The sequence below is a fragment of the Protopterus annectens genome, chromosome 9.part0 (assembly GCF_019279795.1).
Source record: "Protopterus annectens isolate FY-2018-M chromosome 9.part0, PAN1.0, whole genome shotgun sequence".
NCBI classification, from domain to species: domain Eukaryota; kingdom Metazoa; phylum Chordata; order Ceratodontiformes; family Protopteridae; genus Protopterus; species Protopterus annectens.
Window position 1 is genome coordinate 1,816,489,926 of NC_056743.1, and position 27,153 is coordinate 1,816,517,078.

General features: G+C 38.6%; 1 protein-coding gene across 1 annotated transcript in view; it reads left to right on the forward strand.

Moving 5' to 3' along the window:
- COL5A3 (collagen type V alpha 3 chain) overlaps positions 1 to 27,153 on the forward strand; it is a 1,727,233-nt gene that overhangs the window by 1,324,961 nt on the left and 375,119 nt on the right. The window contains exon 57 of the mRNA XM_044084684.1: positions 21,666 to 21,719. Within this exon, the coding sequence (XP_043940619.1) occupies positions 21,666 to 21,719 (54 nt within the window). The remainder of the gene's footprint in view (positions 1 to 21,665; positions 21,720 to 27,153) is intronic.

The following is a 27,153-nucleotide window of genomic DNA, read 5'->3' on the forward strand; positions in this document are numbered from 1 at the left end:
TTTGTATTATTTAATTAGTAGAAAAGTAAATAACTGCCGGTGTTAACAGTATTAGCCCTTTAAAATCTAAGCTTTAAGCTAGCCAAGTGGTTAATGAATTTGAATTTTAATTGATTTAATTGTTTTAATTAGCACATGTTTTATATATAAGGTCTTGCTGTGAGTAATATACTGTTTTAGTCTGAAGAAGGCTGAGGAATACCTTAGCCGAAAGCGCTTACGTTCAATAAACAGCCCGTGCTTTGCTGAACCAGTCCGTTTTCCACTTTTTGGAGTTTATATATGATAATAATCCATAATAACAGGTGTTACTGATAGTATATAAAACACATATTCTATAACTTCATGGTAGTCAAGGAAATCAACTAACTATAGGAAAGCTGCTGTTCATTATTGTTGTTACTTAAAAAAACAATTAAAAAAAGTTTTTTGGGGAGCAACTTGATTAAAAGGTAAAGTACAAGGCAAGCAGGTTGATATGCTTGGTTTACATTTATATGCTTTCAGGATCTGCTTCATGCCTATGAGGCTGGGTCCTTTTATGGGCTGTTAGAAATAAACATAAGACAGGAAAAGCTTTGATGGCATAGCAGTGAATAGAAAGTTCCATATCTTGTGGCCCTTGGTTCAGTACTGCTTTGCAGTTACTTAGCAATGTGTGTTGACAAATGATTCATGAGTGGTTGTCACATGTTTAGGAGAAAAGTGTTCTTAGAAGGGGATGCAGTGTCAAATATTCACGGAAGGAACGTACCAACAGAAATGAACTGTCTCATTTAGTGAACATGTTAGGAGAAATGCTTTAATATGGTTCGGAGAGCAACCTGCATTTTATCGGTGACAATAGACCATTCATCTGCAGATTTTATTTAATATCACTTAAAACCTGGCTTAATTAATGTTAGAACTGTTCTGCAGAGGAAGTGCATACCTAGAGATTAGAACACGCTTTCCAAGTATTCTACTGGCTTCAGCAGAAAAGAATATTCATATCCTGTAGCATTCCCTCAACCATACCTCTCAGCCATCCAGAGTTTTGCAGAATGTCCAGATTTTTGCCTGAGATTTGTCTTCTGTTCCTCATAAAATTTGTGGTTTTCTGGGAAATCACTGAGGATTGAAGTCACTAAATAATGACATGCATTTGACTTTCAAGCTTCATATCCCTCATAAAACACATGCTAACACAAATTCTATCAGCTTCCTAACTTTATAAGTGCAATATTTGAAGTCTGTCCCTATTTTTGGGCCTTTGTACAACCTCAACCATTACTTTAGGGTTTGTCCAGATTTCTAGAACTAAGAGGTTAAGTGGTATGCTCCCAACAGTCTAGATATTTGTCCTGACCATATAAATTTGAAGGGTACAACAAGATGGAGATCTTGACATATATCTGAAGGACCAGTTAGTTTCCAGACATCCAACTATGGGCAATGAAGCAAACTAGTCCACTATGACTCAGTTCCATAGTGTTGCTAAATATACTTTATAGCTTTGCTCTTACTGAAGCAGACATAAAGCTACCTCCATAAGAACCAATATGAGTCAAAAGCCAGATCTTCTGCCGTAAAGAGCTGATGATACTTGGCTTAGCCTTTCACCTTCCCAACTCCATTATGATTCTTGTTCTGGTTTCTGTCTTTTCTATCTTTCAGCAACAATATCTAATACGTTGTTTTGCTTGTTAATCTGTTACTTTTATTATACTATTGCACTCTTTTTGTAAGACTTGTACGTTTCACAATTATTTGCAAATTAATTAATTTATTTATATTGTATTATGGTATATCTTTTGTGAAGTAATTCACCATGGGTGCCAGAACCATAGAGCCAGGGGGTGGGAAAGCCCCCCACTTTTACAACTGCAAGACCTGTCAGGAAAAATTAATGAAGTGGAGTTTTCATGCTAACATGGATTCGCGCGCGGAAGTTAAACCAGTTCATGTTCTCTTATTGCTCTGTGTTACAGACGTTATGCTGCTGCTGTTCCGTTGGTTGCTGCCAGAGTAATGCCGGTAAGGAGAGTTTTGTTCTTTTATTTGCAGGAGTTATGCTGCTCCTGCACGTGCCCGGTGTGTCTGTGTAAAATGCCCCAGTTAGGTATACCTGGTGGTTAGTGTTACTCAGGCTCAAACAAGAGCCTAAATTCTTCACCCTTACCACCACTTGTGATTCAGGGAGTTGAGTCCATAGCTCTCAATTGTCCAGATTTTCACAGAATATTTGGCTCATACTTTTGGTCTGTTCCTCTTAAAATGTGTGGTTTTCTGGCAAATCAGTGAGAACTTAATTCACTAAAGAATGATAGCCCTTTAAGTTTCAGTCTTCTTATCTTTCAGGAAACTCATTGTAACACATATCACTTTATTTTAGCAACTTTCTAAGATTATACAAGCAATATTTAAAATGTGGCCCTGGTTTTGGGCCTTTGCCCACCCCCAACCCCCAAATTTTGGCTTTTTCCAGATTTCTTGTGCTGCGAAGTTAAGAAATTTAGTTGAGTGTCAAGTGGATTTTACAAGGAGCTGAGAGCTTCAGGGGAAGAGAAGTGTAGTGCTACTTATGCTAAGGCATTTGCATTGTTAGTAGCACAGCAGGTAATATACTTGCTTTTGATGCAGAAAGCTGTGGGTTCTACTCCTATAGTATGCAGATGGATCGCTGATATTGTACTGTGTTGTACTTTAAAGGGAGTGGATACTGCAGTCCTATGAATGTCCTCCTTTGGAAGAGTTACCTAGTAACTATGTTTCAGTTATCACTTTGCCATCCATTTCCCATTGCAAAATTACTAGCTTATCTTTTTTTAATGTAGCATAGGCAATTTATTCTTCAAGGGCAACAGGCACTTTATTTGTAGATGAAACAATGAGATATAAAATTGTTTGCAGCAGCAACCTCTTCATTAGTTACAGATCCTTTTAATATGGAATTATTTAGATGACTTACTTCGGCAGTGACTTTGCATATTTACCGATATTGGTGGATTGTAATGACAGAAGTTTGAGTGGCTTTTTATGGTTGAAATTTTCTGAAATGAGTAGTTTTGTCATTATTGGCTCATACATTTTGTTTCATTGCCTACTAGAACACTGTTCCAAACCACAATTTTAAAACACATTCTAACAAGTGGTGCTGTATTATACAATGAATATAATTTAATACAATAAGGTTAATACAATCAGGAAGGTGAATTAAAGAATGCATGCCTGAATTGCTTGCTCACAGGATGCAGGATCAAAACAGGGGAAGAGACCAGTCACCAGTGGAGTCCCCCAGGGTTCAGTGCTGAGAGTTTTTCTGTTTAACATATACATCTCAGAAGTAAAAGGAAATACCAAAGGGCTTTGGCCGACTAAGTTTAAGATAACTGAAAGCTAGGAGCAGTTACTGAATCCCCAAATGACTTAACCATCATGTAGGAAGTTTTGTCCCGAACAATAACTGGTGCCAGAATCATGAATTTAAACTAAACTCAAAGAAATACATTATCATATCCTTTGGGAAGTCATCTACTCCATGCAACTGCCAAATTGACAATGCCCCCTGAGAAGTAACCCAGTTATTTAGCATTTGGGAACGTATATGTACAGTGACCTAACTTTTGACCAGTATGTGCCCAGAGTCATAAGAAAGTCTTTCTATATTGCACAGCTTATAAACAAATTGATTGTGACTAGATCTAGAGATGTTATTGTCCCCCTTTACAAAGTCCTCATTAGGTCAATCATTTTGTATAATGCCCACTTGGCTTGCATCTGTTCAGACCTATGCAACAGTTGAAATAGCCACAGAGATACCTTACTAAAAGTATACAAGTCCTAAACAATAGGTCTTACATGGACCACTTCAAAGATTTATTATTATACTCAGTATCCTGCAGAGTGCTTAGAGGTGACATGTCTGGCATACAAGGCATCCTGCAACCTAATACAGACCTACTGAACATTAACAAGTCAAATGGCATCAGAAATACTCAGTCCAGGTATCTAAACTGAATGTTGTGGAGAGATGGATATATATCACAGAGGCTACCACTGTTCCAGAACAGACTATCCAGTCAAGTAAAACAAAGCTCATCCCTGTCCATATTCAAATGCAACTTGGATCTAAGGATAGGTAATAGAAAATGTACTCCAGGATTGCCCCTCATGTCACTAATGGATAGAGGCAGTTCCTATATGTTGCATCCCTTACATGGGTCCTCTCAAATTATCTATAGTATGATCCAATTTATTGGCACTAAGGCTAATATACAATTAACAGCAATGGGAAAGTAAAACCAATCAGGAAATGTTAATTCAAGCACCAAAAGGGAAACTGACTAAGCTTAAAATGTCTTCCAAGTGAACCTATGTTGTGGTAGTAAATAGTTTTAAAAAATTGCCCTTTTTAGATCACTAAGTGCCCATCTTACCCTCCTCCCCTCCAGTCTTCAACAGCTTCCGGCGCCTCTGTAATTCCCCCTGGCTGTGCCTGAAAGAAGTCAATTTTGCTCACTGTACTATACAAGTTAACAAATAAAATAAAAAAAAAAATTAACCATATCATCAGTTTTGTAGCAATCCCTTGCAATGATTTTTGTGTACCTGAATGCTATAATGAAAAATGTAGCATAACATGCAAGTGTGTTTGTGCACATATGTGACTCCAAATCATTGGAAGGATAGTTGAAATCACATGACCAAAGGTGTTTGGCTGTATAGTGAGTGACTCAAGTAGGTCCAATAGACAAAGTGGTACTCATGGGTCATGGTGGGGGACTTGTAGCTAACAGTAATATGGAAGGGGGTTTTACATACAGTTAGTTGGACTTGAAGCAGCACTGCAGATTTGTACTCTTTGACCATTCTTGCAGTGCACTTTTTTAGACTCATTTTGATGTCTGAATGTGTGGAAGGCATTGTAGCCTTGCATGGCCAGGGGGTCTCTTGGCGGCCCTCAACTATGTCTGTGTGACTGCACAGACACGGGCATCATCCAAGATAAGGAGTGCTTCCACTGAGTGAAGTTTTTGATTTACACTCCTTGTATTAAGCAGCATAACCTTCAGTTCATCTCTAGTGGATTCTTTTATGTTGTGAATTTAGTTGTTCTGACATTGCCTAAAAAGGCCGCTATGGGGGAGGCAAGTACCTTTACCAGTAACCCAAAAGCCAAGAAGTGACAGGTAAAGACCATCTCTGGCAAAGCAGCATGGTCTCTCAACCATGTCTTCCTAGACTGACAGATACTGGATCCCCCTGGACTGACAACAGAAGCTAAGCCAATTGTTGAAGTCAATCATGGTTTGTTTATACTGAGTCCTCATCCTGGGTGAAGGTGGAATTCTGCTTAGGTCTAGGGACATACCTGCTTGGGATAGATAATCTGAGAACTCAGTCATGTCTGTCTTCATATAGTACAATGAGGTACATCTCCAGTTATTCACTGCAACATGGACTATGACAGAGTCATAACAGTAATTGTTGTTGAGAGATTTGAGTGTGTGCATGATCTGATGGACCCTGGCACCTGACAGACAGTTAACTGTGACCTTTTCCTTGTCCAGCCTGGTGAGGGGGACTCTGTGTGTCTCACTATGGAGTCACTTGTGACTAAGACATTTGGTTTTGATGTGTTTTGCCTTAGGGGCGTATTGGCTGAGACATTGTTGTGTGTATTTTTATTTATAATGGATTGAGTTGGGTCTACAGTGTGTGCAGTAGGTTTGCACTTGTGAGGTCTTTGATCTTTTCTAGTGAGAACCTTCAAGTATGTGGGTTTATGTGTTGCAAGCTTGTTATACGCAAAAGGTGAAGCGTGTGTGTTGGCAACATGTTTGATATCTGGCTTGTTGTTATGTGAGAGGATTGATTCCAAATTCACAGTATACATACAGCTCTCACATGTTGTATTAGTTTATTTTAGCAGTAAGTGGTTGTCAGCAGACATGAGGCAATTGCTGCATTGCCTCAGGATGTCCATGTCAATCAGACTGACTGCAGAAATGGTGGGAAACTGTCCATCCATTTTGGAAGGTATAAGCTGTAGCATCTAGTTGGGAGTTGGCTAGATGAGCAAGGTTTTGGTGCAAGACTAGCAAAAAGTGTCTATGCTGTGGAGGGCTAGGGGTAGAAAAAGGTGCCAGTGCTTCACAATGCACAAGTGATTTGCTCACATGGCAGCAGTGCAAGCTCTGAGCAGCTCCAGTAAACCGAGTGCAAACCTGACCAAATACAATGCTGGAATACAAGTGAAGTTAAATTATTTTAAACAAAGTAACCAAAGGGAAAGACCAAGCCTTATTCCAGCAATCCCCAACTCAGATGAGTCCATGGCTGCACCTCTTTTCCACAAGGGTGCAAGGGGCCTTTCTTAATGTAAGAGGGCTGGTTGTAGTGCTCATATGATACCAAACAGTCTAGATTCATCAAGCCTGAATTAAACCTATGCTATGAAATGCAGAAGTACTAGAAATTCAATGTGCACAAAACCGCAATCAGAACAGCAGAAGAAACAGCTTAAATAAAACAGCATTTTAGCAGAATACTCCCACAAGAGGACAGACAACAAACTGTCTTAGTGTGAAAAAAGTGCTCTGCAACCCAAGTGCTTAAACCGGAACTAAGACACTTTGAGAATAACAGACACAATAAGCCTTCAACCAGCAATTCCCAGCTTGGAAGGGTGTAGGCTATCCTCTCCTGCCACAAGTGTCTATACCACAAACTGTCCCAATGTAAAATAACTGGTTTGGAGACCAAGTACTTAAACCATAATACAGACAGTTAGAACAACAGCCATAATAACCATTCAACTAGCAATTCCCATCTCGGAATGGCAGAGGCTACCATCTTTTCCCACAAGAGTGTAGACTACAAACCTTGTTAATGTAAGACAACTAAACTGAAGCCCAAGTGCTTAAACCAAATGTAAGAGGTTTTGAATAACAGTTACAGTTTAATGTAATACAAGACAGATGACAGTGACATGTCTTTTAATCTACCCACATACATCATGTCATGGTTAGTAGGCCCTGTGTTATCTTGACGAGAAAGCCCTCTGGTCTCTCCAGCTGCTGTATGTCTGGTGAGGTTCATGCAAAAGGGAACATTATACTGTATTATTGTTCTGATGAGTCTGATTATAGTACTGTCATACAATCCTGAGATCTGAATGTGATGGCATGTCTTATGATCTGCACCATATGTATGTACTGGAAAACATTAAAGAGAAAAGTTAGAAAGTAATGGCACACATTGCAGTTTCTGACTTCACGACACTCACAAGATAATATGCTAGAAAGTACTGACATGATGATGCTATCCACTGTATAACTTGGAAAGTAGGCACTAAGAAAAGAAATAGGGAAGACAGGAAAATGGTTAAATGGGGAGCAAGTAGGAGAAGAACAAAGTGAAAGGAAGGCAGGAATGTGCAGGAAGGATATAGGAAAGAACCATAGCTATCCATTTCTTCAAGAATAAAACATTAACATATATACACAAGTTTTTCTGAATTTGGACTGTCACCTCCAAAGTGACCAGAATACAATCTGTTGTTTGGAATTGGACTGAATCATGTGTGTCATGAAGACACATGTGTGGAATGAGCTATGTATGGGGCAGTTTTTTTTCCTTTTTTTTTTTTTTTTTTTTTTTTTTTTGAGAGAAAGAGAGGAATGTTGGGGAAAGGATGCAAGAATGTCTGGTTGAGGTAAGTTGGGCAGGTGAGGAAGCAGTTGCTGACAGACATGACAAACAAAACAAGAGATAGGGATGGTGAAGGATACATGAGGTGGGTGAATACCATGGTTGGGGAGAGAGTAAGAAATTCTGGTCTCATGCATTTTGAGGCAGTTGACAGTGTGAGTCTAGTCTTCACCCAGTGGACTGTCATCACTGTCACCTCACTGCAATGCTGGCTGCAGTGCCCAATGTCTCTACCTTCTATGGGTGATCTCTGTGAGGATGGATGTGCTCCATCAGGTGTAGGCGTGCACCCACAGTGTGGCACACAATCCTGCGCACCATCCCTGGCAGTTTGACATGGGTGATAAACTCACCACCTCTGCCAATGCTCCCAGAGGGAGCCAAAGGCCTATTCTCTGAGGCAGAGCTACCTGAGGGTCTGGGTAGTGCAGGGGCAGCAGAATGGGTGCTACCAGCTTCTGCACTAGATGTGCTGAGTAGCGGTGCTGTAGCCGGTGGAGTGGGAGCAGATGGATCCTGTGGGACAATCTTACCCTGCTGTGCTGTTGGAAAAACAAAAAATAAAAAAATGAAAAAAAAGAGAGAAAAGGTTTTGGGTGAGAGAAAAAAAGAACATTAGTAACATTATATATGACATACAAAAAACTGATACAATTATTTGACTCTGTTCTGTTACCTTTACTTTTAACACTACGCACTCCTAACAAGTTTCTTCCTTACTTTTAAGGCTACCCAGTTTATAACAGAGGCACGCTATAGTACAGCGTATTGCCACAATCCTTGCTGTGTGCATATGCTGGACATATGCATGTTCCCATTATACTGATTACAGTTTACAGAAGGTCATTTGTGCCACTGGTATTGAGGTATGAAATCACATTCCAATAATGATGAAAACCTAACAGTATTGTACATTTGAGAAGTGTGTTTTTGAACCCGCAGCCAATGACTACTGTCAAACACTGTACTGTTCTTTTGTCCTACAGACTACTGCAGGCATACTTCAATTTACAGTTTAGAGATGCGTGCTTACTGTTACTTGTGAATATGGCACCATTATTTTGTGCTACAGACTAAGGCATGCATAGTTTCTTTTACAGTTGGGATATGCATGCTCATTTTGATACAGCTATTAAATACCAACTAAGCAGTCCTTAACTTTTATTATTATTATTATTATTATTATTATTATTATTATTATTATTATTATTAAAATATTATTTATTGTTCTGAAGCATACATACCACATGCTTCTTGCATCCTTGCTAAACGCATAGCATGGGACCTGGGCTCTGCAGCAGCTGTGGAAAAAAACAGAACAGAACACTGTTATGAATACCAGTATTGACTATATTCAGCATTTAACTTTTACAATTAGTCACTGAAATTGATGCTTGCACATCTGTGGGTTGCCCCGTATGAAATTCTCTGATCCAAATGTTGAGGGCATTGTGCTTTCTCTTTCTGAGGTCACTAAAGTGATGTCTGTATTGCTCATCAGTGCGGTGCATACCTGTAGCATTCATTAAAGCACTGGCAACACTATTCCAAGCTTCAAATTTATATTCTGAGCCAGAATAGTCCCGCTGCAGCAATCAGGGCCCATGCTCCTTAACTAGGAGTCCAACAAAAACTTTGGATTCTTGGACACCCCAGTGCTGCACCCTAAAGTGCGCACCCTCTCCATCAACTCCTGACATGCCTGTCCCATTTCAAGCTCAATGTATAATGAGCATTTCTCACCAACTGCAGTTTATATGTTGATGTTTTCCTGCCTATTGCATGTCTCGCTCTTACTGACAGTGTGCACATTTGAAAATGTTGTGCACCACTTACCATCATGCAAACACAGTAGACAAGGGTGTGCACTAACAGGCACCGTGTTTGCTAGTTGGTAAGCAGTGCTCAACAGTGGTGAATGATGCAATTTGTACATTATTAGGTATATGGATACTTGTGTGAATGTGCTAGTCAAATATACCGTGTATACAGTTCTCCTACAATTACAGCTATTACCACAAGAAAGTTGAGGAAACAGTTCTGTATGTTGCACTTCATTGCTATAATATGCAGTCTCACAACAGTAAAACAAAACCTGCACACCCTGTACTAGAACCCCTGATGATCTGCATCCATACCTACATGTAATACCTGCTGCCATGGGATTAGTGAGATGATATCTGCTATCTTAGTAGTTATTGTAAGATTCTCACTGTTAATCTTAGCACAACGCCACTTATTGTGTTTGAGCAATGCAAAATATTATTAATTGAAATCATCTGGTTTATATGTGTGGCTGCATGGGTCCTGTCTACAGCCTGGGTGGTTCAGTCCTCCAGTATGTGCATTGCTGCACTTCACACAAACCCGGTGAGCACAGCTAAACATGTCCCCCACCCCCCATTAGTTTAGTGTTTGACCACATTTCTTGCACTAAAAGGTTAAGATCTACATTCAGTGTGCAGGTTTCTCAGTCAGCAACACTGGTGCTAGCCGTGAAACCTTTCTTATCTAAATAAAATCTGCCAAACTATTAGGCATTACAACTGACAACAAACTCACCTTTGAAACACACATTCTCAACACAATAAAGAAAACACACTTTAAACTTGGCAAACTTTATCGTCATAAACTTTACATGGACAAAAACACCAAAACAAAACTGGCAAGTACCTTACTCATCCCTGCTCTCCATTATAGTATCGTCATCTTTACTAACCTTCACTCATCCCTCAGCAATAAACTTCAGTCTTGTTATTATAAAATAGCTAAATTCGCCTCGGGAAAGCCTAACCGCTCACACCACTACCAAGCAATCTCTGAACTCAACTGGTTGGATTTCCCAAGCTATCTTTGCTATACCCAACTAATGCTAGGCCATAAACTAATTTATAAACCATATAACTGCCCAGCACTCTCATCAGTATTCCTTCACGTACCCTAAGATCCTCAGCAAATTGCTACTAAGTGCAACCAAGCCCAACAAGAGAGCTGGACAATGCTTGTTCTCCCATAACATTGCAAAAAAATTAAACTCCTTACCCTCCCATATTACCCACATAGACTGTATAAAGAAATATAAAGTAGCATTAAAAACTTACTTCCTACATAACCTCAAATGCCAATGCAAATCAAACAAACCACCATAAAACCTTCACTACTTATTTCTGACCCAGTTCCATAGTTCAAAATAACATTTACCCTGACAGCAACACAGCTGTATTACCACTAAAACTGTTTGGCAAGAACTGCCATATTTTTGCGTGCAATGCCAAAAAGAAACAACTCAAGCTTTGTACTTTACTAACAACTCTTATCTAAGTTTCTATAAGGTCTGATACATACTGATAAGTTTTATCTTGTCTGTGTATTCTACTTTTATTTATTTTTTAAATTTTTGCATATTTCAGCTTAAGATATCACTCAACAGGCTTACCTACCCAGCAATGCAAACGTGCTCCTCAACCTCAAAAAGGCAAAATTAATGCAATTTATTCCCAAAGTCTCTCAAAATAAAAACCCAAATTCTACATCCTGTCATCTGACAACACAAACAATTGAATGTATACCACAACCACAAATCAAGCTACTCAGAGTATTACTTGAGGGCAAACTTAAATACAACCAACACCTGCTCCAGGCCATCAAAAAGACCCACTGAAAACTAGGATCACCATACAGAACAAAACATTTTCTCACAGAGTCTGGAAGAAATTCCATATGCACTGCCTACCTACGTCCATCCCTTCTGTATGCATCCCCCATCTTTACAAATCTCAATATTACCCTTAAAACTAAGCTTCATACATGTTATAATAAAATAGCCAAATTTGCAGCAAATATTCCACTAAAACCCCATTACTACATAGCCCTTAGAGATTCGTGCTAGTTTGTGAACTCCACCACCACCGTACATATTCACAACTCAAGATTACCCACAACTTAATTCACTTTCCTAAAAAATGTACATTATTTAAAAATGTGTTCCACCCATACTGCAGTTCTAGACTCCTGTGGTCAAGTTACAAATCTCTCCTCTCCACATCCAAAACATGCAACTCAGCTGGGGATTCTCTCTACTCAAACCTAGTCACTAAAAATTGGAATTCTATCCTGCTGCAAATAAAACAGACAAGAAGCATACCTTCATGTTGCTACTAAATCAATATTTAAGCAAAAATTAGCTCTGCTACTGCTCAGCTCCTGTCTAGAATACGTTTTTGTCCATGCCTGCTACCACTTTTACAAATGCTTGTTTTTTTTTCCATTTTCCCCTTTTCCTCCATCAGGCCAGAAGGATAGTCAATAAACCTCAAGGAGTAATTTTGTTTACATAAAATATATCAATCGCAGGTTCTAAGTGACAAGGCTGAATCTTTTCTACTCTCTAATTAGATAAACTACTATCTCACTACCTCCTATGTCACAGTTTCATCACTCTCTCTCGGTCTCTCTCTCTCTCTCTGTCTCTCTCTTCATCTGTCCAAAACTAATACTCCTTATAACAGTCGAAATAGCCCCAATCTTTCTCACATTCCCAATTACTTCTCAATCTTAAATGTGACAATATTTTCATAGTTACTCTACTATTAGCATATTGTGCTATATTTCATTATCAACCACATTCCCCTGTTCTAATATTTCCATAGTCAAGCTGTCTCCTCAAAGTTTCATAGGTTCATAGGAGATTACTGTGCTAACAGCTTAAGAGTCCATACAAGCCTAGCCGTTATTACCCAAATTTTACCTGGTTTTCAATCCCTAAGGGTTAGAGGATGGCTTAGGTTTGTGCCTATGACTTTGATGTATTTTACAGACTGCCCCTTTTCATAAGTGACATGGGTACCACACCAGCAGTGAATTTATGATCCTCCCATCCATTGATCCAAATTGTGTTTGAAGAGGGTCAGGGAAGGGCTCTGCTTTACATGGATAGGAAACCTGTTACAGAGAAAAGGCAATCTCTGAGACACATATCTGTCTTTCCGTCATGTTTTGTTCATGTCACAGGCTAGGTTTAGATCCCTAGATTGGGTGACCCTCACATAGTTTGTCTTGTGAAAGTGTAACAGTGGCATCAGGGCTGGATTTGTGAGTGCTTTATAGGTTAGGCATAGATCAGCCCTTAATAGTTGGTAGGAGGCCGAGTAAAGGGATATTCTTTCATTATTTTAATTGCTAGAAATCTCAGATAATATTACAGCATGTTTTGCAGTGTTCTATCTCTCTTTGCTATATACAAGCCTCTGTCTATTTCTAATGAATATCTACACTGTATATACCTATACATGCTATATACATGCTCTGTTTCTAAATGATGTTTATATAAGCTATTGTAAAGCTTCTTCTATCATTCATGTGCACTTATCAATTTTATATGCCTTCTGATATCATTTAACTGTATCTTATGTACATGTCAAAATGAGTGTTAAATGTGGAGCTTTTATTACTGGACCTCCAATGACAAGGGGTTTTGCCCCAGCTGAACTTTCCTGGAAAACAAAGATAAATAAATAATAAATAGTAGTATTTAATGTTACATTTCTAAAAATACTAAATGAAGCTATAGCCAACAAGACCAAAATAATTAAATCAAATGCAACTCCTTGGCTAACAAAGGAAATCAAAACACTCATGAAAAACAGGGATAAAGGATGAAAAAATGGGAAAAAAGTCCATTACTGATGACATCAAACAAAAATACAAGTTATAAGTATTACTAAAACCAAAATCCAGTATGACAAAAAATACACTAAATAGAATTACAAACAACAATCAGAACAACCCTAAAATAGTCTGATCCACCATCAACAAACTCTTACATCCATATTACAAACAAGTCAGAACAATCCTAAAATATTCTGGTCCACCATCCACAAACTCTTACATCCCACACAACCCAACCTAGCCCTGAAGCAGAGGCACCAAGAAAGTCCATTGCTAACCAGTTTAACACACACTTTGTGATTTTATTGCCTCTCTCTTAAACCCATAATCTACTACAATTAGTATAACATCTCCAGACCTCAAGCTCTCAAACTTCAACTAACCCCAACATCTACTATCAGAAAAGTACTTAAAACTTTGAAACCCAGCACTCTTTCCCCAGACAACGTACCAGCTAAATATATCTTAATAGTTGCATACCCTGTTTCCATCTCAATAAACCAGTCTATCATGCAAATCTATGGTCTCACTCTGTAGAAAAAAACATGCATACATCCCCCCACATAAGAGGTGACCTGAGTCTGGCATACAGCGCATCCTCTGACCTAATACAGATTGATTTACTGCACATTAGCAAGCCAAATGCCATTAGAAATACTTAGTCTGGGGATCTAAGCATCTTCTGCAACATTGATAGGGTGGTTTGGAGGAACAGGTATATCCTGCAGAGGATACTGCTGCTGTAGAACAGACTCCCGAAGCGCATAAAACAAACTTCATATCTGTCAATTTTCAAGGATAACATAGGTCTATGGATGGGAAACAGGCAGTTTACCTCAGTACTGACACCGGGGTCTCTATCAAATAATCACACACATTATTGAAGATGATACGATCAAACCCATATTATCAACAATGCAATCTATCAAAAAAACAACACAAACACAGCACCCACACATGCCACAAAAACTGCTACACCCCTGCTAATTATATATGCCAACTCTAAGATTGCACCACAGTGAGGAAAAAGGCAAATTTCCTGCTCTCTACAGTAACGTGATTTCAGTCAGAACAGTTCAATGGACTGCATTGCCAATGATCTGGGTTTGACCACATCATGTTAGACAATGTGTATGTTTGATAAGTTGATAGGGTCCCTGCCCCCTATACCACTAATGCACAGAGATAGATCCTAAATGTTTTATCCACTGCATGGTTCCCCTCAGATTATCTATGGTATCCATCCATCCGTCCATCCACAGCCCCTTTTCACATTTTTGTACATGGGTTGAGGTATCACTTTAACAGTGAAGATCACCTAGAGCCAAGTTTCACACTGCCAGGTGGCTAGTCCTGTCACAGCTGTTCTTGCATACACACTCTTCTATACATACATACATACATATACACACGCACACACACACACACACCGTTGGCCAATTTAGAGTGTGCGGTCCACCCACTACATGTCCTTGGAATGTGGGAGTAAAACAGAGCACCCAGAGGAAATTCACACAGACACAGGGAGAACATGCAAACTCCACACAGAAGGCATCCCAGCTAAGAATTGAACTGGAGAACCTCTTGCTGTGAAGGTATGATCCTAGTTATTCTCATTAGGGATAATATATAATAGAGTTTTTCAAAAAAAATGTTTTTCTGTAATCATTTTGCATAGGTTTCTAAAATGTGAGGTTTGGTGAGTTGTGTACGTATGCAAAAAATTAGAAGTGCCTGACTTCATTAAGTGACAGCTCACGGCATGTAAAATATCACAGTTTCCACTACCGCTAATTGCAGTCCAGTGTTGTATTTATCTACCGCCAGTCAGATTTACTTAAGCTTCCATAACCTCCTGAAACCTACTTTACGTATTTAAATCCTTGTGTATTACTTAGTTCGATTTTCATTGTTCAAAATTCTATGCTCTTTCCTGTTTACACTGCAGAGTGAAACATTGTATTTAGTTACTTTTTGATGATTTATCAGTTCATATAGTTTCTGCACGTGTGGCTGACAGTGTTAATGTTAATTGATCGAGCCCAGTCCTCCTAATGGTGAACCATGAGCTCAGCGAGAAAGTCAACCAGAGCTGCTACTGATGTCTGGCTTGTTAGCCAGCAGTTACCTGCCTTTAATATGTCAGCTTGCTCAAATCAGCTTCCAACCAACAGTCACATTTTACGCAGACTGTTCTATGATCTTAAAACCAACAAGTTAACTCTTTCAGCGAGTTGTTCAAATGCTGGTGATGAAGTTCTGCAGTTACGGCAGTTATCTAGCATACCTACAACGCAGAAGCCGAATGCAGTGGCAAAACTCAAACGTCTGTATGAGAAGCATTCTAAACCAGATGGCTCAAGTTGCTTTGCGAAAGCTCAAAGGATACCTTTAGTATTTGAGCCAAGATCTCATAGCACTATCATTGTTCTCAGCTCAAGTGTGGAACAATGAGAAACAGCACATTATTTAAGCCTTGAAAAAGCCACCCAGTAAGGAAGATCTAAGAAGAGTCAATGCAAAAGCTGTTGCTAGTTTCCAGGGCATGACCTTATCAGACTTTGCAACAGAACGATCAATGAATCTGTTCACTGCTGTTAACATAAACCCGTCTTTCCTAACAGCTGATCCTGCAGCACGGAGTAACATGCCTGACTTTATCATTGCAAAACAAACGGTTACAGCTTTGCGAGTTAACGACTGTGCCGAACGAGCAGTCAAATTAGAGAGTGACTTCTGTCAAGTGCCGACTCACAACAAGGAACAGAGAAAGCTGGTATATCAGATCGCCGAACACCATCGACAGAAAGTCACAGAACCACTAAAAAGACACTATAGAACTATAAATGAACTGATGTAAACTTGAGCTTACTACCTACGAATGTTGTTAATGTTTACTAGGCTTATTTTTTCCTAAACTGTTTGACATTTGTGTAGCTCAGAATTACATAAGACATTTCAGATGCAGGATGAAACTGATATTGGCCGTTTGTGTACTGATATGTGAATATATTTCATTTCTATCGGTGCAATTTGGAAAAAAAATGTAAAAATCTCAGAATTAAAGTGCACTGAGCTATCACTTAGAATTTAAGGCTTTAAATTTTACATGGATCTTTGTCCTACCAATCCTCATAAAATCAGGGGTTATAGGAACAGAAAATCAAAACCTAATTTTTTTGCATATATACATAAAGCACCCTAATATATAATTATCGACCATGGGATAGAAAAGGCCAATCTCTAACCAAATAGAATAGAATTCACAAAAAGAAAAACTGTCTAGGCTTAAAATGGCCAACAAGGGCAGCTAGCGTAGAACTTACCTATGAAGCTGTAAGGGTGGCAATTCCATTGATCTGTTCAATTACAGGCCCATAGTCTTCCTATCTCCTCTGTCTAAAACACAAAGTGTAAATTTCAGCTTCTTACCTACAGCACTGAAAGCTCACAAATTTCCCCTATGCACTATGGTTTCCATCCATATCACAGCACTGCCACTGCAATACTAAGCTTTGTTACAGCAGTAAATCAAAACAGAAACAACAATAATCTTGTCTCTTCCAATGTCCTTTATCTGTCCAATGCCATTGACATGGAGTCACATCAAACTTACTATGCACAATGTCTTCTCCAGGCTGTGATATACCGTCACTATCCTGGTTTACTGGTTACCAATCAAACAGACAACAAGCTGTTAAGTGACAACACATATCATCATTTGTCACAGTTCTTGTAAATTGCAGCTGAAGCAATAGCATACCCAGTCACCATACTCATAAACAGATCAATATCAGAAAACACAGTCCCTTCCATCTGGAAAATCTCTCACATCATTCCACTACACAAGTCTGGAAATTCCACCAAATTCAACAACTACTGCCCTATAGCTATGCTGCCTGCCTTATCCAAAATATTAGAGAGAGTAATTAATACACATCCAACTCATGGAATTCCTGCACACACACAAGCTCCTATTACACACTCAACACGGCTTTCAACCCCAACACAGCACAACAGCAGTCCTCATGGCTTTTGCGAATATGGTTAATAGTCATAGAAATAATGGCCAGTATGTATCAACCATATTTTTAGATTTATCTAAAGCCTTTGACATGGTGGATCACAATAAACTCATTGAGGTCCTTTCCACATTTAACCTCAGCAGCAAATCTCTTTCCTGGTTCCAAAGCTGCCTTTTAGGACAACAGCAGGCTGTCCTGTGGCAACAACAACTTTCCTCACTCCTCCCAGTCTCTATAGGTATCCCACAAGGTTCCATCCTTGGCCCCCTACTTTTCTCTCTCTTCAGCAACAACCTCCATACTGCTACATTTGATGCATCAGTAATACAATACGCAGACAATTCAACTCTAATATGTTCAGCCTCCTCCCTGCAAGACTTGCATACCATTACTCAAGATTCCTTTCTATCTGTGGAAAATTGGCTCATTGATTCCCAACTTATACTAAGCCCCAACAAAACTAAACTATTTCTCTTCTACCCAACCAGAACTCCCACTCCTCCCAGTCCTTTATGATCCAGTCCAGAAACCAAACTGCCGTCCTCCCAACCACACATACCAAACTGTCAGGATTCGAAATTGACAATAATCTAAAATTTGACATCCACATCACTCTAGTCATAAAAAAGGTCCACAAAAAACTAGGTCTACTATATAGGAATAAGTAATTTTTAACTGTCAGTTCTAAAGATACTATTGTCCGTACACACGTCCTCTCAACCCTCCTATTATGCTTCTCCTGTACTAACCAACCTACGCAAAGCTAACCTTTCCAAATTAAATACTTGTTACAATAAAATAGCTAAACTTGCAATAGACGCCCCTTATAAAACTCACCACTGCATATCACTAAAACAACTTAACTGGTTAGAACTTCCCCAGCTGCTTCACTTCAACCAACTTACATTTGCCTTTAAGCTTCTACAAAAAACCTGATAATACCCCAGTTCTCCAAAATCTTTTAACACAATACACCTCCCCTAGATCCCTTCTCTCAAATAGAAAACACCTCCTGAATATCACAAAAGCCAATAACTCAGCTGGGGAATCATTCTTCTTCCATTATACTTCTAAAACTTGGAGCAACCTCCCAACTACTATAAACAATAGTAACTCCATTGCACAGTTTAAAATCCTACTAAAATCACATTTAACAGACATGTGGTTTTGCCGTTGTAATCATCCTGGCTAATCTCATTCTCAACACTACTAATACAATACTACTAATCTGCTTCAGCATCCACAGCCTACTCAGTTAGTGTCAACTATTGCACCTACACAGAAACATTCATACATTAAATTAACTCCTACTCTCTTCAGCTCCTTGAACCGTGATGAATTAAGCATGACTCACAATTACTCACCTCTAAACAATAGTCTGTTACTAGCATATACAATAATATGTTTCTGGCATTTCCAGCAGTATCTTTCTAGCATAGACAATAGTATGTTTCCGACATTTAGCTCTGTACATAATTAAAGTGAATGCTCCAAGTATGTTATTTACTACTTTTTTATGTATGCTCCAAGTATTTTATTTACTATTTTTCTATGTATCACACAATGTATATATTCTTACCTTGCATAACAAATTTACTTGCTCTATTGTAATTGAACAATTATTATTGCCTGTATATAAATGTGCTCGTCTTTATTACTTTATTGTATAAACCTAAACCTTCTTATTGTATTATGTTTTAGTTACTACTTATACGTGTAGCTTTTCTCCCCTGGCCTCCACTGAAAAAAGACTTGTGTTCAGTCAGACTTTCCCAGTAAACAAATGTTAAATAAATAAATAAAAAATAAATAGTTGTGGAAGTCCCTCAAGGCTCTATACTAGGTCCCTTACTTTATAATATATTCATTAATAACAACCTAGTTTAGCAACCAAACAAGCAACCCTTAACCAAACTGCAGATGGTTCCAGAATCATCTGCTGTGCCAAAAACATGCTAAACTACAACAGTGCACCCAAGAAGCTATCTCACAGACTGGGACTGGATAACTGACTCACACCTCCTTCTAAATTCTCCAAAATCCAAACTTATTTATTTATTTGTTTATTTATTTCAGTTTGATAACCGGCGAAGTCCAGTGGGTCAAGAAGAACCCATTTTCAGTGGAGGCCCGAGGAGAAAACTTCCAGTAACAATGAGAATTACAATATAAGTAAAAAAAATATTTAACAGTAATAATTAAAACATGCATATTAAGCAGAGCATGTAAGACATGATGATGGTAAAATTAACAAAGTAGGAAAAAAACCACAAGCATTAGTATATACAGTATCTGTAGCAATTGTAGATAAATATTCAGTACGCAAATATACATTCTGTAAGAGAAGTAAAACTTGGTAAGAATGTACAGATGCAGGCATTGTGTGTCAATGAAATGATGGGGGTTCAGAAAGCAGTATTAGAGATGACATTCGGGCATAGGATGTTGTCCCATGCTGGGGTTAGTAAGTTAGTTACATAAAAAGACAATGCTGTTGGTATAGGTTGGCAGTAGTGTTGGTAAACAAATAACTTGTAAGGAAATACTACAAGCACACAGGGAATTCCACAGGTGAGTAATTTCAAGACAACAGTAAGTGTGTTTACATGGAAGTAGCAGGTAAGTGAGATGAGGATAGGAGGCAGTCCTTAAGGTGAGCCATTTCTAGATATGAGTAAGAGTATTTACATGGAAGTAAAATAGCACAGAATGAGGTGAGGGTAGAAGTGCAGTCCTGCAGGTAATAACATGAGGGTAGAAATGCAGTTTAGTAGTGGTTGTAAAGTTGTGTAAGACAGGAGAAAGGTCAGATGGTGGTATTAGGCAGATTTCAGGAGTTGAAAAGGGAATGTCAAAGGGAGAGGCTAAAGGGTTCAAGTAGAGAAGCAACAAGGACAAGTCCATTTAGATGACAGGTAGGAGTGTAGGAGGGATTTGAAATTGGGGAGGTGTGGAGTAGTTTGTAGGGGGGAGGGGAGTGAGTTCCAAAGTTTGGTTAGAGAGTATAAAAGCAGAAAGTGGCCTAAGGATCGGGAAGGTTTGTGGACTTGTAGGAGGTTTTGGTTTTCAGATCGTAATAGATGGTTTGGAATATAGGGGGTTAAGCTGGTGGAGAGAGCAGGGCAGCTGGATGGCCTGAAGATAAATTTGTGGGCAACTGCCTGATGAAAAAAAAATCATTCATAAAATAATACTAAGATAGAAATTGTAACCCATGCCAAGCTCTTTGGAGTCACCATTGATTAAAACCCAAAATTAGTCCACCTCATAAAACATGCTGTAAAGAAAATCTATCAAAAATTGTGAGCCCTCTGTAGACCCAAACCATTTCTAACAGAGCAGGCTAAGAAACTCATTGCTGCTTCTCTTGTCATCTCTACTTTACTATAAGCAACCCCATAATCATCAATTTATCATCCAATCAACTCTTTGCTTGACTTGTGCTATAAAACATTTAGGCCAATGATCAGTACAGGACAAATCATTGCCTTGCACTAATGCAACTTCAGTGGCTGGAATGAAGGCATAATTTAACCTGCTCATGGCTTGTCATAACACATGAGCTCCTGTATGCCCTAGACAAATGCTGAAGTCAAAACAATATTCTCCAACTCTACACTCTCAAAGTACCACTACTCTCTTTTGACAAGACATTACTAATTTTAACTAAATGAAACAATGGTGCTGGAGACTCCCGGTAGTCTTCCTCTCTAAAACCCAGAATTCCATGCCTCTCTCTCTTAGAATGTTAGAAAACAATAAGTCTTTCAAGCTGCACTTAAAAGATCCCCTAAAATATAATTGACCATGCTCTTGCAGCTCTCCTGGGATATAACCTAAATGCTGGCTCTCTCAACCTCCTTTCCTGGGCTTTTCTATTGTCTGTGAAGCCTCTCTGCTCACTAAATGGCTCTTACACTCCTCCTGGTATAAGCTTTTGTAACAAATTGCATTTTATGTCAGTCGTAAAAAATCAGTTTTTATTTTCTTGTCTGTAGATGTAACACTTTATGGCATTTTTATTCTGCTGTTTGCTATTTCCATATCAAGTGTCAAAAATCTTTATCAAACTCTGATTAACTTATATTGACTTAAAATGCATTTATGCTTATTGTCTAAAAATGTATTAGCTATTGTCTCCCCAGCTGCACCATCCTAGTAAACAAATAAACAAACAAGTAAATGCATAAATAAATAAATAAATAAATGTGTAACAATTTTCACTTTGCCTTGTTAGCGTAAGATCACATGATGACCATGAAATTTCTTTTTTTTTAGGGTCCTACTGGTTTGCCTGGGTTAAAAGGGGATCCTGGAAATAAAGGTGAAAAGGTAAGTCATCGACAATTAAAAGCTGCTGATGAAGCTTAAGGTATGAAATCAAAAGCTCTTGTGTGGACGTTCCAGATGTCATGCAACTTCAGGACATAGAGATGGCCTCAGGAAATGAGTATTCCTTTCTTTTTGCCACTCCATTTCAAACTTTGCATAGTTTTAATTTGTACATATTTATTTAAAGTATGTTACCTTTATGCTGTTTGTTCTGCTTTTTTATTTTTAACAAACACAACCAAAACAAAATGTTAAGTACCTACTAGAACTTTGCACTTTGCTGGGATTAAAAAGATAATTGCATTACTTGAAATCTACTTTCATGTGACAGAACAGGAAGGATTTATAGACATGCTTTGGTTCATCCTAACATTGTATATCAACTGTTGCCATTTGATATCAGGGGCTGTGAGGATTAGGCACAGGAAGTGAAGGTCTAATTGTAGCGATCTGCATTCTGATTTAGCTGTTACAACTAAGTGAAAATGCTAGTATTGATCACTTAGTATTATGTATGTTCCTTGGATATTGAGGGGTCAAATGAAACTGTTAAGGAATTCCCACAAATCCACAAGGTAGCACATGCTGGCATCCTTCAGACAAGGGCTTTGCTATGCTTAAGGTGAGAAATGGATCACAATGGATTTGTCTGGCGATCATAGTCCCTGCATTGATATCCCCTTATACTTACAGTCCTTATCACTCTCTAAGGTGCTGTGACATGTAGGATTTGAACATGTGGACTGATAACTTGATGACTGTGGGAGTAATCTATATTTCAGTCAATTCAGTGTAAGCTTCATTGTTGTTATGAAAAGTATCTGTACTCAGCGAGGTGAGCCCAGAGTGGGAGCACTCAGAATATGTATTGTGAAAGTAAAACGGTGATATTAGTCGGAAGATGTAGGTGTGTGCACATCTTAGTATGTGGGTATTGGGCTCTATTTCAGAAGATCAGCTATTCAGAAAGTTAAACTTCATATAATTGGGACCATATGATCAACTTTCTGAAAAGGCGAACGGCACAAAGCAAAATAAAATCTACATATTTGCAGGGCTGTTTTCAAATTATCACCAGTGGTAAAACAGGCACTGCTGACAGGCCTTTAACATACACACACACACCCACCCACACACACACACACACACACACACACACACACACACACACACACACACACACACATGCACATATTGCATTTTCAATATGTATCCTATGCATGCATCCTTGTGTTTGCTGCAGTATACAGATATGACAAGGGCAGCTGCTCTGTGCTGAAGACAGGTGTAATTGCACTGATGGCGTATACACCTTTATATCAAGAACTTTGGCACATACTAATATCGATACTTGTCACTATACCAAAATGCGTAACTGCTAGGCCTTGGGTTACGGGAATATTCTCTTACCATGACTTTAGAGTTAGTATATTTAGACTTGCAGAGGTGTGTGCATAGGTGGGATGGGGAGGCTGGGTTGCTAACTACAAAAGCACTTTCTGTGTTTTTATATCTATGTTTCTTTAACACTTTTAAATTTTTTCATTATTGCTAGGTGCAGAGTGTCTGATCATTACGTACTGACATAAATCTGCTCAAGACAATAGGTTACGGGCTGTCAGACATTGCATCTGATACCGCCATGAAGCATTTTCTAACTGTCAGTAATAAAGTTACTGAAAACTGCCCAGATAGCTAGCTGTGCAGGTCTACCAGTTTAGTACAATGCACGTTGGCCGGACCAAGTTTAAGCTGACACTGTCTGTTGCTCACAATGTAGACTGTATATCAAAATCTGGATGCATTCTTACTGAGAAAGAGTGAAATTTGCATGTCTGCGTTTAGTGTATAAAACTGTTTTTTTACCTTGTATTCTTTCTCCTGGTTTAATTTCTCCAAGTGTTTTAGGTTTCTAATACTGTGATGGGAATGGGTACCATTCCTAAGTCAGGGTACAAATGCAGCTCATGAAATAAGAATTGTTTCAGTCTTTGATGTTAGCCAAGAGTGCTCTTCTCAGCACCCACAATGTGCCCAGAACTTCCTCCTTCTTCAGTTTGTATAGAGTTACATGCAGTCGTAGCATGTTTTAATATGATTGTAAATTATTTTTTGTTAGTCTTGTTGCTCCTACGTTTGGAACTGTCTGAGTATTTTGTTTCTACTTGCAAATCCTGGTATTTTATGACTTTGTGTCTCTCTGTTTACATAAGACACTGTAATCATTGAGTGTAGCAAGTTCAATGATCAGTGATACTTTTGGCTTTTTTCCTTAGGCTATTATGTCTGGTTTTCTGGCATCTACTCTTTGAATTGGGATCTCTGTCATAATGCTGACTGAACAAATTGTCGATGTCCAAACTATTGAACTGAAAGCATTGACAATGCAGAACACTGAGCAATAGGTGCTGCTGTTTGTTCAAGATCATGGTACAGCGGTACAGCGGCGAGTGCGGTTTTGCCCTCTACCTTCTGTAGTGCGATCTCAGATTTGGTATTTATAACTAGTGGGGGTGTGAGGGGTGGGACATAGCCCCCTAGATGGTTCTCCAGCAAAAAAAATTCTGTTTTATTTATGGATTTTGTTTTGGATTTCAGTGTTGTACAGCTTCAGTGTTTTCAATGCGATATATTAGATGTTGACTATTTGTGCAGTGAACGTTATGACATAGATGCTTGAACTGCTAGTAATGGGTAATCCCATCATTCTGTATAATGCTTTATGGTTTATGTTTCCAATGCTATTCAGCTGTTTCCATACTGTAGTGTTCTCATAATCCCCAGCTCAGCAGTATTGCCAGATTATTGTGCCTTTCAGGCTACAAACATTTCTGACATGAGTGTAGCACAACCAGCAATGATATGTGCAATTGTTTCCAGTTCCATGTTACAGACCCTGCATTTATTTGTTTTTATTGCTTTTTAATGGACTTTGTAAACCAGTGTGTTCATTGTCCACTATCCTGGGGTGCCGTTATTAGCCATTCACCTTTTGGTTTCAGTTCACCTGTCCTTAACCACTCCTGTGTCAAATCTTGGTCAACCTGAGGTTGTTCCGGAATATCTCTATACTTGCCACTATATTTCTGACCTTCCAGTTTTCTTTCCTTCTCATCTGCTCCTTTTCCTTATATTATTTCTTTTGTTTTTGGAATTTTCATTTGCTGTCTGGTTTCTGTCTTCTTCTGGTTGGATTATCATTCTGCTTTATTCTTAAATGCTTTTGCTGATCTAAGCAAAGATGTCTTCTTAGACTTCTGCCAAGACTTTAAAAAACCTTTACTCTGTTTGGATCTGACGAGGTCATCAGGAAAGGATGCTGGCCCATGACTGCATATCGATATATGTAGTTAATTTTGAAGAGGCCCATACCTTCTTCAGAGAGAGAAACTTATATATATAATCTTGGTAAACACTGTTTTTATATATCAATTGACAAGTATAAAGTATTTTTCATGTGCTCATGTCCGATTGATTTAATACATTTTGGGGTTTGATAATTACACCAAAGCTGTAAGTTACAACAAGAAGAGCAAATTGATTTATGGCATTGACTTTATTCCTAGATGTCAAGGCAGTTTTCAGTATTAGCTTTAACCTTCTGAAGTATTCCTTACTAAGTATTATTCTTATTTGTTCATTTTATTTCCAACCCTTTGTCTATTCCGGTTTACAATCAAAATCTTGAAAATCAGTTGAGCATCCTGCTCCTCTTCAAACATGGTAGGAGCAACAGTCGGTATGTTGTTAGTCAAGTGAACGGCAGTTAAGAAAATCGTTAGCAGGGCAGAGAAATTCAGCATGTCTGTAAACGGTAACTGTTGACATTAAGATTGAAAATTGACTGTTGATGGTATGCGTCGATCATCTGACCTCATTAATATGCTTGAGGCGATGAAATGCATTGAGGATATCAATGTTCACAGTTTTGAATTCTGTGATTTTGATAGTAAATCGTCTCTTCTCAAATATTTATACACTCCCTCCTGCTCAGGTTCTGTATGCAGATTGTCTTTTTCAGAGAGAGCAAATGATTCATGTATGTGGTTTATCATCTTTGATGCTGCAGTCCAATGCCTTTACAACTATAGTGCAGTCCCACATTGTTTTAATTTGTATGCTAATAATCATATGATCAGTTATGTGTGTTGTGGATGGTGAAAACTGACAGTGTTGTGATGAATCCTGTTGAAGATGGAAATGCCACAGCCTTGTTCTGTAGGATAATGTCAGTATGCTAATAGAAAGAGGTATCTTTTGTATGTGGATATAGTAAGCTCCCAGCTTAACTTCAACCGCCTTCCTCACTTTAGCCAAGAAGAGAAAATAATACAAAATCTGTAGTCTCCTTTTGATGTTATGGTCTCAGCAGGCAGATATCTTTACAAACAAAAGAACACAGAAATTGATGTCTGATAAGAGTACTTCATCTGTCTAGCATGCCCACGTCCCACAGTATTGACTTTTAATCCTTGGGAAACAGTACAGCATGTGCACTGGCCTTTCCCAAGAATTACCTTATACCTATCCAGCTCACTGCTGAATTGCATTGTTTTGGTACATCCTAACACACTTTTGTGTCCTCTGTGATGTGTGCCCAGAAACAAATTCCATACTTTGACCAGCTGACTCTAAACTACCAGCACTCTCAGTACTCATACTCAGCTCTGTTATATTTTGCATTGTTTTGTTTTATTTTATTTTAGAGCCACTTGAGGTAGTTGAACCTGGCCTTAATGCACCCCTTAACATCTCCTCTCCTCTGTGGTGTACAGATTTACTGTTTTTCTTCCTGTCTCACCACGTTTGCAGCAAATTTCATACTATTTTTAATTATTTCCTTCTGTATTCACTCTCTCAAGCCCCTGTCTCTCAGTAAATGGTGTCCACAAATGAATAAAGTACTCTTGATATGTTGGGGTCTCACCAACTGCCTGCATAGTATAATATCAACTGTCTTTTCCCTCTCCACAGTCCATAACCATTCTTTAATATCTGTGGGATAGCTTAATGCTTAAAATGTTTACCTCAAAGGCAAGTTTGCAGGGTTCAGTCCTCACCAAGGGAAATTAGCTAGGCTTAAAATGGTCCACAAGGTCAGTTAGCTGTGTGCTTACCTATTAACCTAATGGCTTCTCACATTGCTTGTCTGTCATGAGGTTTTTATAAAATAATGAACCAGGAACCTTTCTTCAACCCTGCTGTGAATGCAGCATCCCTTTGTGTACTTATCTCTGAGAGTCAGGTTCCTGTAAGATTTTGTTTTGAACATTGTTTATGTTTCCTCATGTTTATGTATTCATTATTTTATTTGCCACACTTTGTCGACTAGATTAGTACATTTACAAGTAGACACCCATAAACACAGATAAAATGAAGAAGAAAATGTTCCCACCGAGGAGACTTCAGGTGAAAAAAGCAAACCTATATATTT